Below are 15819 nucleotides of genomic sequence, written 5' to 3'. Positions count from 1 at the left end.
GCTCCTTATGCTCTGTGGAAGAATAAAACTGAGATCCTCAAACAGGAATGCAAGACCACAGCAAACCTTTATTTGAGCATCAAAGATGCACCCCTGGAATTTCTTTTTTCATTAACTGGGATTTTAATGATTTGTGTAACCTCTTATGGGAAGTGTCTGTTTGTCCTTGTATCCAACATAATCCCAAGCACAAGGGCAAGGAGTTGAAAACGTTGTATAATTTAATTCCAAATCACAAAGTAAATAAACAGTTGTATCCAGCTGTGATCACTTTCAGAGAAGGCTGCAAACCATATGTTAAAGGATGGAACATTCATATGGAAAACATCAGAGCCACGTATGTTTGGAGTAAGCAGGCTGGGAGGTGGTAAATTGATGCCATCCAGGCTGGGATTGACAGTGGGGCTGGAGAGTGCATTTCTGACTTTATAAATTGTCCTTCCTCAGCTTCACTTGCTCACACAGCAGATTTATGACTCCCAAACCAGAGCACCCAGTGGGCCAAAAGAGGCCAAAAGGTTTGTGTTTTCCAGCATTCCCAGCTGAGCTGCTTGTGGTTGTCTCTCCATCCACCACCAGCTCATCTTGCAGATTTTTTGCCAGACACCCAAACCTGTGTCCTGTGTTTCCTAGGGAGAGGAGTGAGACTCTACTACATTGGTGGTGAGGTGTTTGCTGAGTGCCTCAGTGACAGTGCCATTTTTGTCCAGTCTCCCAACTGCAACCAACGCTACGGCTGGCACCCTGCAACAGTGTGCAAGATCCCACCAGGTAAGGAAGTGTCTCCTACCTGTGGCCCTGCACAGGCTTCACCCCCTGCAAAAATGGATTTGGGAGGGAAAGCCAGCACTTTGTCAAGGCAGGCAGGAATCTGCTCACCCCCCTTCTTAGAATCATGGAATTGGCTGGGTTGGAAGGGACCTCAGAGCTCACCAAGTCCAAGCCTTGCTCCACTCCCCCCGTGGTTCCCAGCCCATGGCACTGAGTGCCACATCCAGGCTCTTTTGAAATATCTCCAGGGATGGAGAATCCACCCCTTCCCTGGGCAGCCCATTCCAATGGCTGAGCACCCTCTCCAGAAAGAAATTCTTTCTAATGTCCAACCTAAACCTCCCCTGGCACAACTTGAGACCTCTTGTGCCCTCTTGTCTTGCTGAGAGTTGCCTGGGAAAAGAGTCCAACCCCCCCCTGGCTCCAACCTCCTTTCAGGGAGTTGGAGAGAGTGATGAGGTCTCCCCTGAGCCTCCTCTTCTCCAGCCTCAACACCCCCAGCTCCCTCAGCCCTTCCTCACAGGACTTGTGCTGGATCCCTTCCCAGCCTCCTTGCTCTTCTCTGGACCTGCTCCAGCCCCTCAATCTCCTTCCTGAGCTGAGGGGCCCAGAACTGGACACAGGACTCAAGCTGTGGCCTCCCCAGGGCTGAGCACAGGGGCAGAATCCCTTCCCTGGACCTGCTGGCCACGCTCTTCCTGAGCCAGCCCAGGATGCCATTGGCCTTCTTGGCCACCTGGGCACACTGCTGCCTCCTCTTCAGCTTCCTGGCAATCCAGACTCCCAGCTCCCTTTCTGCCACTCTGTGCCCAGCCTGGAGCTCCCCAGGGGGTTGTTGTGTTGAACCTCATCCCCTTGGGATCAGCCCAACTCTCCAGTCTGTCCAGGTCCCTCTGCAGAGCCCTCCTGCCTTCCAGCTGATCCACACTTCCCCCCAGCTTGGTGTCATCTGCAAATTTGCTGCTGATGGACTCAATCCCCTCATCTAAATCATCAATAAAGAGATTAAACAGCACTGGGACACAAAGCTTTCTTGACACAAAGCTGGAGCTTGAAGCAACCTGAAAGCTCCAGCAGGGCACTTGTTACAGCCCAGAGGCTGAAGGTGCTGCTGAAGGGAACTGCTACAGATGCTTTTACTGTGTAAACCTCTCCCTCCCACTTTTTGAAGTAGTTTTAGTCAAGGGAAGTCACATTTGCAGCACTTGTTCTGGTTACTGCAAATCTATGTCTCAAGTGTGGTGAAAGATTACAAGAGAATTTATTGCCTCTCTCTCTAGGAAAGAAATGCTTTTTTTGGTCTTGTTAGATAAATGTAAAGAGCTTGGATAAGGGGATACCATTAGAAAGGGAATTTAGCCATCTATCTATATTTTTTTTACAGTTGAAGTATGTATATATTTAAAAAAACATTTTTGTTTGGAAATATTTGAATAAAGGTTGTATTTCCTTTGAGGAGAGGTCCATGCACTGCAAGCTCTGGCCCATATTTATGGACTTCCTTTCCCAGATGCTTGGGAAGCAGCTGCCAGTGTTGCAAACATCACTTGTGCTCCAGCCACATCACAAGAGTCCACCCTGCCTGGAGTCAACATCTGAGGACATAAACAGCCCCCATTTCTGCTGGAGATTCATCTAAGGCACATTTTCTTGGACTCCAGCTTTCCCCACTTTTGCCACAGTCTTTGGCTGCCTTCTCAGACTCATCTTCAAATCCTTGCTGAGTTTCCAGCAGTTTTTTTCATTCCTTTGCTGACAAAATCAAGTTGTACCCACTCCTCCCAGGCACAGGAGTGGGGAGAACCCCATTCCCACCCCCTCCTGGACACCTTGGCATGCTCATCCCCACCAAGTTTTTTGGTTTCCTTGTCCTAGCTCTTTCTCTGTGCTCATCCTGGCCCAGCTGCTCTCACTTTTCTTATTTCCACCCCCCTTTAGACTGCACCATTCCTGATGCAGCTTCCCTTGGAACTCTCTGCAGGGGACAGGGTTCTTGGGCCATCCTTGGGTCACCAGAACTGGGTGGTTGTTTCTGGAGCTGCTGAGCTGTTGCCTGTGCTTACGTTTTGCTCTCTGTTGGACCCAAAAAGCAGATGAGAGAACGAGTCCAGCCCAAGAGAGAGGAGGCTCAGAAGGGAGTTGGGAAAAACACAACTCATGGCAGGCCAAGTGGTTGGTTGGTTTCCAGACTTGGCCCATGTGTAATCCCAAAGGAGAGTTCCTTGTGTGCCAAGTCCCAGAGTTTAATTTGTCTCTGGTTATCTGGGAGAAAGCAAGCATGGCAACACTTCTTTGAAGAGTTGTCTATGTGTTTATTTCTCTAAATGAAGAATAATGTTGCTATAGTTCACCTTTATCACCAAAAATCAGTTGAATAAATCGTTCTCAGTCTTTTAGCTGAGACTGAACCTTGGGGGGAAACTCCAGTTTTAAAGCAAAGTTCTTTGATAGTTCCATTTAAGAGGGGATTATGGCAGAAGCTGTTTTGCCAGCAGCTTTTTAACCCTGGTAACAGATTCCTGCCCTGCCAGGCTGGTGCCACTTCCCAACTTCCTCACTGCTCCTGCTGATGGGCACTATGTAAATCCAACACCAGTGAGTTCCTATTTTTAGCCTGCATATTCCTTTCTTTCAGGCCCTGGAGCAATTGCTGTCTCTAAATGTTCCAGTCATATTTAGGCTTTTAAATTACAATCTGAGGGAAATGATTGCAAAGATGAGAGAAGGAGGATCCCAAGTCTGGTCTGATAGATGGCAATCTGCTGCGTGGGCACCAGCATTCAGCCTTCCCTCTCCTGGAACTTGGTTTTCTTCCTTTTCAGCATATGAGCTCTGGAAATGTGGCAACAGCCACAATTTCTTTTTCTGAAAATGCTGTGTTTAAACAATCTGTGTGGAGCATCACACATGGGCTGAGGCTATGGGAAAGCAGCATGGAGTTTCTTTCCATCCTCAGGAAGAAATGCATTTCTTAATCTACTTAAGCTAATGCCTTGTTCTTGTCATCTTTTTTTTTTTTTTCTTTTTTCTCACAGGATGTAACTTGAAGATATTTAACAACCAGGAATTTGCTGCTCTCTTGGCTCAGTCTGTAAACCAGGGCTTTGAAGCTGTCTATCAGCTGACCAGAATGTGCACAATTCGGATGAGCTTTGTCAAGGGCTGGGGAGCAGAATACAGGTCAGTTCTGGGAAATGAAAACTCTGTCCTCCTCCTCCTTGCCTGTGAAACACCCCTGTGTTTCACACCTAATGCTCTGCTCCTCAGAGAGGGGAAATCAGCACAGTAATGCAGAGAGGTTGTAGTTGTTGAGGTGGTGTTGATCTCTTGTTTTTTCCCATCCTGTTTGTGTCAAACATCCACCTTGTGATCCAGGTGGAAGGCCACATGTATTGGGTCAGTGTTCTCTGAAGCCCAGGAGATAAATCCAGATGGGCTGTGTAGGAACTATTACATTTTATTCTTAAAATCAGATGTATATGTGATAGGTTGAGTGAAGACTGCACTGTTACCAGGCCAGGAGGGGTGGGAGTGCTGCCTGATAGATACCAGTTGGGTTTGATGCTGCTTTAATTAGGGAGTAATGAGATTCAAATGAGATTGGCCTGAAGTCTTGTGTTTGGAAGACCTGTTAGAGGTGCTGAAAAACAAGAGTTAAATCCCCTTTATTCTTTCCTTAGTGCTTGTCACAGGGCAGTGGCTTAAATGTGAGCAGAGGCACTGGGAGAAACAGGGTTGGTGGTTTTCCTGGTGAATATTGAGGATAAAAAAGGAGATGCAGTAGGGTCTGATGTCTGGGGTTGGTGATGTGGTTATTCTGACAAGACAGAGGCAGAATGAGGGACAGAGTCCTCCAGAGCTTGTGTTGCTGCTGCTCCCCAGCATTCCCAAGCAAACATCCCAAAGTAGCAGAGGGAGTGAAATCAGTGTTGAGCAGTAGGTGTAGGGGAGGCACAATTCATTGGAAAATGAACGTCGTTTTATGAGAGAGAAGAAAAGCTGGCAAGGATTTCAGCCAAATGGCATTTTGAAATACTTCACTTGCCTGTGTAGATCCTGAAAATCCATGGATCTGCTGGAAAACTGGGGGGGGGGGGGAAGCCCCTGCCTCCTGGAGCAGCGAGGCCACCGGGCGATGCTCCCCGTGATGCCATCCCATCAGCTGGAGCCTGGGCCCTGCACGTTCTTCTCCTGCTTTCTCTTCATTTCTCCAGATGTTCAGAGTCCATTTTGTTTTGAAATTATCCTGTAGCCAGGCCAGAGCATTTTCAGGCCTGGCTCAGAGCCACAGCTCCTAATGAAACCCAGATGAGCAGGACTTACGGAAAGTCAGCTATCTCATTAGAGTGGTGCAGGCACTGAAACCCTACTCTTGGGCTGACCCAGGCTGCTCTCTTGCTCCTTCATTTCCTTGCCACAAAATACTACATCTGATTGCCTTTGTCAGAGCACGTTTGTTTGTTGAACTGATTCATAGGGATGGAAAAGTTACTGTGGGAGCTGCGTCCAGAGCACAATTTCTGGTGCAGCCTTTGAGGAGGCTCCTTGGTGGGGTGCTCCGTGTGCCTGGGGGAGGGAAAAGGGGGGGAGAAGCCAACTGCAGCCTCTGTGAGATGGAGGTTTTCAGAGCAAGCTGAAAGCAGGGAGAGCCTGGAGGATTTTCCTCTCTGAAAGGCTGGAGCTGATGAGCTGGAGAGGGGAAGATGGGATGAACTTTGTTGTGTTAGCTTAGCACAACAAGGACAGAAGGGACACAGCCCCTCCTGGGCTGGGTTTCCATGCCATTTTGTTTCCATATTTTTTTGCCTGAGATTTCTCAGCATCCTCTGCCCAAACAGCCCCAAGACACCCCTTAAAGCAGGACCCATCCCCTTCAGTGCCTGCAGAGGACCAACCCTGCCCAAACACCCACTCCTGGGGCCCAGCCCAGCCCTGCCAGCTCCGGACAGCCGGGAATGGGTGGGGTGCCTGCAGGGCCCTGCTGCCATTTTCAGTTCAAAGGATTGGAGATAGAGCTTCATCATCAACAAAACCAATTGCAGCCCTCAGCCAAAGCCTCACCGAGCCAGACCCTGGATTCCTGCTCCTCCACCTGGCCACAAAGGAGCAGGGATGGTGCTGGGAGCTCAGGGCAGCTCCCCCCAGGAGCAGAGGGTCTCCTTGGAGCCCCCCCAGAGCAGTGGTTTCTCCCTGGGCTCTGCAGACTTTGGCTTCTCCCACCCACAGACAGATTCCAAGGACAGCTTCTGTGGGAAATGAGGGTGTAAAACAAGGCTGTTTCCAGGCTATTTCTCTCTCTTTGTAATCCTCCTCCTCCACAGCAGCTGTTGCTGCCTCTCTGCCTGGAACAAGACTTCTGCCATCCCTCGGCAGGGAAGGGAGAGCCCCTTTCCCTGTGCCTTGGCCTCCCTTCCTTTCTTTTCCTCCTCATCTCTTCCTGCTTTTCCATCTGGAGACACTCCATGGGGTCTGGCCTCAGGGGGAACAACGGAGAGAGGGAAAGTGTTTTGTGGCAGGGGAAAAGAAAAAGCACAGTGTGGGCTGACCCAGCCCAGGATCCCCCTCTGCTCTCTGGCCACAGCTGCCAGCTCTCCAGGGATTTTAAGACACATGGTTTCATGCTAGGAGTCTGCTTTTCTGACAGGCTTGGAAAGTTTTTACACCCTGCAGAATTTCTGCATCTGACAGGCTTGGAAAGTTATTACACCCTGCAGAATTTCTGCATCTTTTGAGGCAACTGATCAAATGTGTCCCTGCCCGTGGCAGGGGAATTGGAATTAAATGATCTGGAAGTTGCCATCCAGCCCCAAACCAGTTGGGGATTCCGTGTGTGGAGTCCAAACCTCCAGCACATCCTCCCAAGCTCTGCAGCAAAAGATGCTCAGCAGCAGCTCTGAGTGGCTGAGCCATTCTCATTGCTTCCACATCCTGCTAAAACCTGTGGTGAAAAGGGAATATTCTGATCCTTCTTACACAGAGAGAAATCTGCCTGTTTGGTGAACTGCTTCTAAGTAGTTAGGAGAGGCAAGGGCTGCAAAAAAAGCTGAAGAACTGTGCTTAGATAAACACCTTCCTTTCTCTCCAGGGAACAGGCTGTTGCCTCTTTTCAGGAATCTGAGTAATAAATAGGTTATAGAGTCAGCTGCTCCTCTGGGATCAGAAGAAATGTAAAGAGCAAAGGTAGGGTTTTTAAAAGGAGTTTGGCAGCAAAGGCCAAAAGCATGTAATAGAGGAGAGAGACATTCCTCTGGCCTTGCATGCAAGACTATTGTCTAAGCAGGAAAGAATGCTTCAGTAGCTGTAAAACCTTTTCACTTTTGTCAAGTTTTGTAAGCCACAGTTGTGTGGTTTTTTCCCCTCCTTTTTCTCTGCCAGGCGTCAGACTGTGACCAGCACTCCCTGCTGGATTGAGCTGCACCTGAATGGCCCCTTGCAGTGGTTGGACAAGGTCCTGACACAAATGGGCTCCCCCAGCATCCGTTGTTCCAGTGTCTCCTAAGGAAGCATCTCCCTGAGGGGCAGGTGGGAGGAACAAAGACTCTGGAAAATGGAATTGGCTTATCCCTTAGCAAAATGCATGGTAAAAAAATTCCCAGTTGTTGAAGTGATGAGGAAAAAGAAAAAAAAAATCTGCGAAAAAAACCAAACCCTCCAATGTGGGTTTTCTTTGTTTTAGGTTTTTTTTTTTTTTAAACTAAATACCCCTTTTAAGCCACTTCCACTGAAACTGTTAGCACTTTGGTTACTATGTTATGGGCCGTGGCAGTCAGAATACGAAGCTGAAGTTTCTAATGATAAAAAAAAAAAACCAAAAACCAAACCCTGAACTTCGTTTCAGCAGAGAGAAGGCAGTGGGTGCTCTGCCTCCTGCCACATCCTGCCCCTCACTCCCTGCCCTGGGGAGCACAGAGGGGCCCCTGACAGCTCAGAGGGAACTTCCCATTTGCCTCCCACAACTCCAGGTCCTTGTCACACACCCCCTCTGAACAGCCAAATGCTGTGGGACCCGGGGCTGACTCCTGCATCCCTGCCAGCAGCCACCTGATCCTCACCTGCCCTCCTTGGGACTGCAGCAGCAGGGGGGAAAGGAAGCATTTACAGCCCAGACAAGAACCAATTCCCCCAGGAATGTTCCCAAAAGGAATGGATTTCCCACGCTGGACTACTCCCAAGGAGGCAGCCTCCTGCTTGAGGGATGCAGCTGATGGTCTCAGACTGGCCTGACATGAAGCAAAAGCTCAAACTTCAGGCTCCTTCTGCTATTGCTGCAGCAATTTTTTTGACTTGTGCTGCTCCCAGACAGACATTTGTCACGTGGGGAGCTCTGCCTGGAGGCATTAAGCCTTCTGTGTTGTGCAGTCTGTTTGCATAACCCCCCCAGAAAGTTTGTACTCTTGTTTTCTCAGCATGCTGAATGGTTTCTGCCACTTGGGAAGTGCTGGGGGCTCAGTGAATCCAGTGGCTGCTCCAGGGCTGGAAGGGCCCAGGCCCCTTGCTGCCTCTTTCAGAAGATGCAGTTCACCAGGTGACCATCCCAGGCTGTCACATCCCACTGGGAATCAACCAGGAGATCTCAGACACCACCCCCCTCTGTTTTAAAACTTATCTCAGCTGATTAGAATGCTCTGAGATAGGTTTTTGCCTGGAGAGATTGGGAGAGTGTGTATTTACTTGTATTATAAAATGTTGGTTTTAAATATACATGCTCTGGACTGTTTAATATTTTTTTTTTTCCCTGCAGCAACTGTCACGGCAAACAACTTCCCCAACTGGAAAAAAACCCTTAGCACTTGTTTTTTATGGTTCAAATTTGCCAAATAAGTCTCATAACTTTGTCAGTGCTTATCCAGTTATCTGTTTCTTTATATCTGTGTTGAATATCATATGTATTTGTGCCAAAAGATGAGAAAGGGGAGGGGAGAAAATGATAATCAGTTTCCTATGGAAATCTTTTTTTTTTTTCTTTTTTTTTTTTCCTTTTTTTTTTTTTCCTTTTTTTTTTCATATAGGAAAGACATACACACAAAGATGAGCTAGATCAGGCTCTGGGAAGGGCAGAATGAATTTTATGATGCTTTGTGTTAAGGCTTTAGTCCTGCAAACTTTTGTGCTCCCAGATGTGGCCACGAGCTGCTCCACAGGTTGAGGTTTGCAGCTCCCTGGCCCCAGCAGGGGCTTCTTACAGCATTTCAAACACTCCCAGGAATTCCCAGAGGCTTTTCCTCTTCCTTTGAGACTCCTCTGTTTATCAACCCCACCTCCTGGTTCCTAAAAACCCAACACTTCTGGACCTGAGGCAGCTGCAGGAGGTGACCCAAACCCAGATGATCCAGGAGGCTCAGTGCTGGTCTTTGTTTTCCCAGGCAAATGAAGGGATGCTTTCCAAGTTTTCTTCCAGGAATGAGATGTTTTGTAGATGAAACTTAAATTCTGAGGAAGCCTCCTGAGTGGTGGATGTGCTCCCAGGTGCTAGAGGCACTTTTGAAGATCCTCTCTGCACAGTTTTGATTCCAGCTTTCCCTGTGCAACGTGGCTTGGATCATAGCACTGGGGGGTGTCTAGGAAGGGGTTTTTCAGTTTAATTTTTGCAGTGTGTCTGGTTTTAATTAACCTCTGATTGCATGGACTCCTGCAATAAGAGCATCTGTAGGATTTTTTAGCCACTTAAAAAAGTAGCTCTGGCTGTCACTGTGGATGGATTTGGCATTTACTTTCAGATACAGGTTTCTAACACAATTCTAACAACTTACCCTGACTTGCTGCTTTAGTGAGTGAGAGGGGGGGGGAAAAAATCTATGTGGAATGGCCCCAGGTTTCCTCCCCAAGTGTCCTGAAGTCACATTTGCTTATTTTAATGAACAAACTCTTTTCACTGTCCACATAATCGAGGAGGAAATTGGATTTTGTGGTGCTTTGTGCATTAGGAACAAGAAAAAAAAAAAAAAATCACATCCTAAATTCCAGTGTTGGAGAGTTCATTACAGGTGAGAGTGTGGGCAGGAACCCAGCCTGACCCAGAGCTGGAATAAACCCTGACTTTAATATGAATTTGCAGACAGAATTGCCAAACTAAGAATTGGACCTGGATTTCCTCTAGGAACCAGATTTCTATCTTCTTAATTAATTGCTGGCTGTTATTAATAGATGCCTTTTGAAAAACAGGATCCAGATGATGCATAAAAACTGGGGTTAATCTCATCATCCCTTGAGTAAAATGGCTTCAAATGGAAAATGTAAGCTGGTCTGGCAAGCCCAGTTAAAATTGAGAAGATTATCTCCACTGAAGTATTATTAATTTCCTCTCCTCCCCTTGCTTTGCCTTCTCACTAATTCCTAAAAGCTTTGTGGCTCCTGAAGTTGCCTTCTGAAGTCTGATGGGAATCCCTCTGCCCTGCAGCCCGTGGGGATGGGGCAGGAGTTTCTCAGAGCTGCTCAGGTTGGATGCTGTGGACACTACAGAAAGGGAGGAGGAGGGAGGAGTGTGGGGTTCCTGTGCCCCAGAGCTGCAGGTGGCTGCTGCTTGGCTTTCCTTTTTTTTCTACAACTTTATGAAAGTAGCTTTGATGTGTAGCAGAAATGTAAGCAATCAGCCATCCTTAGCTTCCTGTTTCGTGGCAGTCTGGGCTCCTTTCACCAGGATTTTTTCACCCACGTTTTTGTTACTAGTAGAGAGTCACTAGCAGGAACTTTGACTCTTTTAAATTGCTGTAGCTGTACACAAGGGCCTGGCTGCTGGCAGATGACACTGATGGCCTTGTGGTTTTAAATGACTGTGGTGTTTTGTTGTTGTTATTTTTTTTTTTTTTAATTATTATTATTAATGTATTGATCTGAATTGCAGTCTGTATTTTGTGTTAAGCTTTTCTTAGAAGTAATCCAGTGCTTTCCTCTTGATTTAACCACCAGGAATAAGCATGTGTGTGGTACACAGATGGAGAAATCAACAGATTTCCCCCAAACCTTTGGCTCCCCATACCATGCCATGAAAAGGCTGGGGGTAACCTCTGAGAAAAGAGTTAAAACAAATTGGTTTCCTCTCCCCTTAAGGATCAGCAGAGTTTGAACCATGCAGAGGCCTCCTCTGCAATATTCAGGACTCCATCTGGAGGGTTCACAGCAGTGCCTGGTGCTGCTTCCTAACTGGAAAAGCACAAGGAGCAAGAAGAAGGCAGCTCAGTGAAGGACTTCAGCTGTTTCACAAAACATCTGGGAGCTTCCCTAGTTCTCTAAGGTACTGGATAGGTAGGAGGAATGGGATTCCAGAAATAAGCTGGTAAGCTAGGATGAGAAGTAATTAGTCCCCTGTGTAGTGGTAGATTGAGAAGAAGTTCAGTATTTGTTTTATTGTGTACATGCTTCTATATTTATGGTTTTTCTTGAGTATTCAGATGACTCAAATATTTAATTTTGAAGCGAAGGGACACTTAAGGAGCATTAAATCTTTGCTATGTTCCTTTCTGGTGATTGCTAGAAATGAGGCAGCCCCTGAGGTGGGAAAAGCCTCAGCTCAGAACTGAGCAGCAGCCCCTGGCCCAGCAAACCCAGCAAGAACTCAGCAGCTGGAGCTTTGCCCTGAGCTGCTGCTTTATCCTTCAGCAACACCTCAGGTTCCCAGACAGCCCCTTGAGTTGTGCTCTCCAGGTCTTGTCAGCTTTCTGAGGCTTTAAAAAGTCAGCAACCTCTTCCCCCAGAGATGTTTTGGTTCCTCTTAGGTTTCCTCCAGTCCAGGGAGGAGTCTGCACCAGTCTGGGCTGCTGAGAGCATCTCCTTCACCTCCCCAGGGAGGCAGCTGAGAGTCTCCACACTCCCCTGAGCTGTTGCCCCTTTTTTTTAGCAGTGTATGAGCATGTTTGCATTTAGTGTTTAGATTTTTCTTAACCTGAGATTGTATGTTACTGCCCAGTGCTGTCACCTGCCTGCTTTAGCTTGTTCAGCATTATTCACCTATTTTGTTACTAAAGGCCTGTACTATGTATGCCCTCTTCTTTCATATGTGAAACTTGTAAGTTCTATTTTTTTGACATTTTAATAAACTTGGATTTGAAAACTGAGGCTCATGAGAAAATAAGGTTATGGTAACAAGGTATATAAGGACACAAAGTATTTGGAGCTCTGAAACCCCAGAGAACTCAGACACAGCAGCACCTTGAGGATCATGGAGGCTGTTGCCAGTAATTTGCTCAAGATCTCAGCTGCAGGTAAGATTTTCCTTCTTTTTTACAGTTTTGTTCAAGAATTTAAAGCCAGATATAAACATAATTTTAAATTGCAACTGATTTTTTTTAACTAAGGGGATTCAGAGGTGGCCAGAAGGGGAGCACTGTGGCTGAAAGGATTTATTGTGGAATTTCTGGGAAAGTCTGAGGTAGCTGAATATTCACTGTGCACCAAACTGCAGCTGTGAATTAGGAAACACCACTGCCAGAAATGCAGGAGCAGCACTGGGATATTTACTGCTTTGTCCTTACCTTGTCATGAGGCAGCCCCTAAAACACCCCTGGGGGGTTTCTGTGTAGAGGGATTGGAGCTTTTTGAAATCCTCTGCTGAAGTCCTGGCTTTGGCTTCTCAGCTGCTCCCTCCTGCAGGACAGGAACACAACTGGATGGGATAACCATGATGCTCCTGGAATGCTCCTGGAATGTCCTCTGCTCAGGAGCCTTCACCTGACCAATGTGTCACCTGGCAGGAAACTGGAAGTCCTCTCACAACTTGGTTTCCAGCTGCTCCACTCATCAGATTCAGAGAGGAGATGATTGGAAGAGCCTGCTGGAGGTCTCTGGTCTAACTTTGTGCTTGATTCAACACCAGATCAGGTCAGCTGGGCTTTTGTCCAGATAAATCTTAAAGAAAAAAAAAATCCTAGAGGGCAGGGATTCTACTCAGCTCCTCCCTGGATAAGCTGTTCCATGGCTGTGCTCTGTTCCTAGTGGAAATTTTTTCCTGGTTTTATCTCCCAGGCTCTGTGATTTTTGCCCCTTGTTAAGCTGGACTTCTCCAAGTCCATGATCTCCCTGCCAGCCCAGGAGGCAATCAGGAATGGCACAGGAGCCAGGGTGGAGGGACCTGGATGCTGTGGATGTGGTCCTGTTGCTCTTGTCCTTGCTGGGATTGCACCTGGAGGTGATTCTGGGATGTGATGTGTCCAGAGAAGCTGCAGCTCAGGTGCCATCCTAGGTGGGGGGACAATAGATCCATGTGGGAATTCAGCCTGGCCTTGGAGAGGGCATTCTGTGAGCTAATTCTGGGAAATCCTTGGGTTTCACTTGAAATTCTGATTTTTTTTTTTTTTTGTTGTTGTTTTTCCTGAGGATTTACGAGGATGCTTTTTCCACTCAGGTTTCCAACAATGTGGTCACAAAAAGGTCTTGTCCAGGTTTTGTGCTGGGGTTGCTGCCAAAAGTTGGGAATGATGTAGTAAAGCAGCTCTGAGCTGTGAGCTCTGCTCGTGGTCACCTGAAATGTGTCAGGGATTTCAGTATCAGGCTCCTCATCTGCACTGAGGATGGAAAACTGAAGCAAAACCACAGGTTTGATAATAAGTGAAAAATAGCAAAGGCTTAGCCCAAAAATAACCACAGTGTCATAAAGTGAATCAGCACTGCCCAGAGGCTTCTCTGGTTTTACACCTGACCTGGAGGGTTCTGCACAGAGGAGTTTTTGGGTGTGGGGTTTTTTTTTGGTTGGTTGGGATTGGTTTGGTTGTGGGGTTTTGGGTTTTTTTGGGTTTTTTTTTTGCTATAATCTACTAATTAGGGGTGGTCAGGACAGTTTCCAGGAGTCCAAAGCACTACTGGAGTATTCCACTGCTGTTTGACACACAGATTACTGTTGTTGTATGCAAGTAATGAGTTCTTTTAATAATTAATTCAACACAGCATTTCTGCAGCCCCTTCAGTGGGAGTTGGCAGTGCCAAACAGCAGCATACTTGGAGAGAGCCAGTTTAATTTTACACTTAATTTATTTTAAGGACCTAACAACTACTTTAACCACAAAAAATAATGCAAACTGAACTGGCTACAGAGAAAACCAGGGCCTGGCCACAGAAGCCACGTGGACTGATTCATGGAGGTAACAAAACCAGTGGCCTCAGAGGGTTTGTCTTGAGTCAAAGCAGTGAAAAACCTTTTAAGCCCAGGAAAACTGTAGCAAGTTTGGGCTGTGTTTAAGGATGGATGAGTAAAAGCACCAAACCTGAAGGTAAAGACAACTTGAGTGTGTTTGTAGCTGCAGAGTTGTAGCTGAGTGCTGAATGTCTTCTCTGAGGCCACAAACTTGTACCTGATTCCTTGGGATTAGGAAGTGCCACTGTCCCAAGGAATGCTGGTGGGGAAAGAGAGGATTCAGCTTCTCTGGCTGCATGGAGAAGGGGCTTTCCAACAGCCTCCTGGGCTTGGGGGAGGGAGGTTCCTTCAGAGAGAAAATCTGTCCCAAAGGCACCAAACCTTGGCCAGCAGCTGCCTCCAGCATGGAGCAACAGGAAGATGCTATCCCAGTGGTGTTTGGTTTCTTCACTGCCTGCCACACACTCCATCTGTTCTTGGTTTGTCCCTCGTGGTTGCTCTCTTGCCACCACCAGCCCCTCCCGTGGCTGCTGTGGGACCCCTGGGGACAAGGAGCTGGGATTGAAAGAGGAAACACATGAACTGCTGGAGCCTTGGGAGCTGGATTTGCCATCCTGTGTTTTCATGAGGTTCAGTGATCATTGTGCCCCAGGAAACACTGTAATTACAATTTCTTCTCCTTAGTCTGAGGCTCTCTTCTGCTGGAACCCTCTCTAGGTGCCCTTTGCTACCACTGCTGCAATCACTTTGTGCTTTCTTGCACAGACAACAGCCAGAAACTTGAGGCTTCCCATTTCCACTGGAGCATCCTCATGTTTTCCTTCAGAATCGTGCCTTAAAATTCATTTTCTGCATCTCTGGATGCTCCCATGACCACCTGGACTGAGGAAAAGCCACCACATCCACCCACAGCACATCCAGAGCTGTCCCAGTTCAGCACTGGGGAACCAACACCAAGGTAAAAGGGAAACAACTTCCAAACTGTCACAAGTTGGCAAACCAAATGTTCTGATCAGAGCCTACACCAGAGTTGGGCCTCCTTCCAGGGTGTATTTCCTATAATACAAAATTCCCCCTCCTGCTGGCAGCAGGCTGGAGAAATGTGCTTCCCAACTGGAAATTCTGCTTCCTGGGATAAGGCAGCATTTGTGGGAATCCAGCTGCTGCTCCCTTGTAAAAAGGCAGCAAAGAGTTTGAGTTTAAATTCTGTAATTTTATTCAATTTAAATAAGCTGCCACGTGAGTATCACAGGTCTGAAGAACTGGTTTTAGGGAGTATTCAAGTGGGTTCTTCCCTGCCTTCAGTGTACTCTGCTCTTTGCTGTTGATCACTGTTACACAACAAAGATTTAGAAAGGGACAAACAGTTTTCAGCCAGCAAGAAGCAAACATGGGAACCTGTTCCCTACTTGGAAGGAACCACCTTGGGTTCTTTCTCACAGCTCACTGGAGAAGGGAATGAGAGGAGATGGCAGAGTCACAGCAAGGCCCCACAGCTGTTTTCTATCATTCCAGTGGGAAGAGGTGGCCCTGGGAAGTAATTCCTTGAATATATCCCTAGAAAAAGAAGATTTCTTCTTAAAAGTAGGTGGTTTATTATGGTGAAGTCTCTGTACAAGCAATGCTTTTCCAACTCCTCACAAAGCTTCAGTTCTGCCTCTTAAAAGTTGAAAACGCTGCAGTTTTTTACCCAGGAAATGATTTACAGCATTCCAAGGAGCCTCTTATTTTAGTTTTCCTTAATCTTAAAGAAGAGACAGTGAATGTCAACCACTGTGAAAGTGCTCACAGAATTTAAAGCTGTCAAATAATTTATGGAAAGTCGCTGTCTCAAGACTCGTGAAATTTATTGATTTAAAAAAAAAAACAAACCCAAAAAAAAAAAAAAAAAAAAAACCCCAAAAAAAACCCAAACCAAAACCAACCCAGACGTTAGAAAAGTTAATTTCAAAATTTCTCAGGGAGATTGCTTAACGTGGCAGCTT

The 15819-nt window shown here is 46.9% G+C and overlaps 1 protein-coding gene across 2 annotated transcripts in view; it reads left to right on the top strand.

The window, feature by feature from the left end:
* SMAD3 (SMAD family member 3) overlaps positions 1-11818 on the top strand; it is a 77385-nt gene extending 65567 nt beyond the window's left edge. For both annotated transcript variants that reach the window (XM_071754124.1, XM_071754126.1), the window contains exons 7-9: positions 634-771; positions 3807-3951; positions 7147-11818. In XM_071754124.1, coding sequence (XP_071610225.1) covers positions 634-771; positions 3807-3951; positions 7147-7270 — 407 coding nt within the window. In that variant the 3' untranslated portion in view covers positions 7271-11818. The remainder of the gene's footprint in view (positions 1-633; positions 772-3806; positions 3952-7146) is intronic.
* The last annotated feature ends 4001 nt before the right edge of the window (positions 11819-15819 follow it).

This window comes from Heliangelus exortis, chromosome 11, assembly GCF_036169615.1.
Source record: "Heliangelus exortis chromosome 11, bHelExo1.hap1, whole genome shotgun sequence".
Taxonomy (NCBI): domain Eukaryota; kingdom Metazoa; phylum Chordata; class Aves; order Apodiformes; family Trochilidae; genus Heliangelus; species Heliangelus exortis.
The sequence above is the reverse complement of the archived record's forward strand: the minus strand, read 5'-3'. Positions and strand labels throughout refer to the sequence as shown.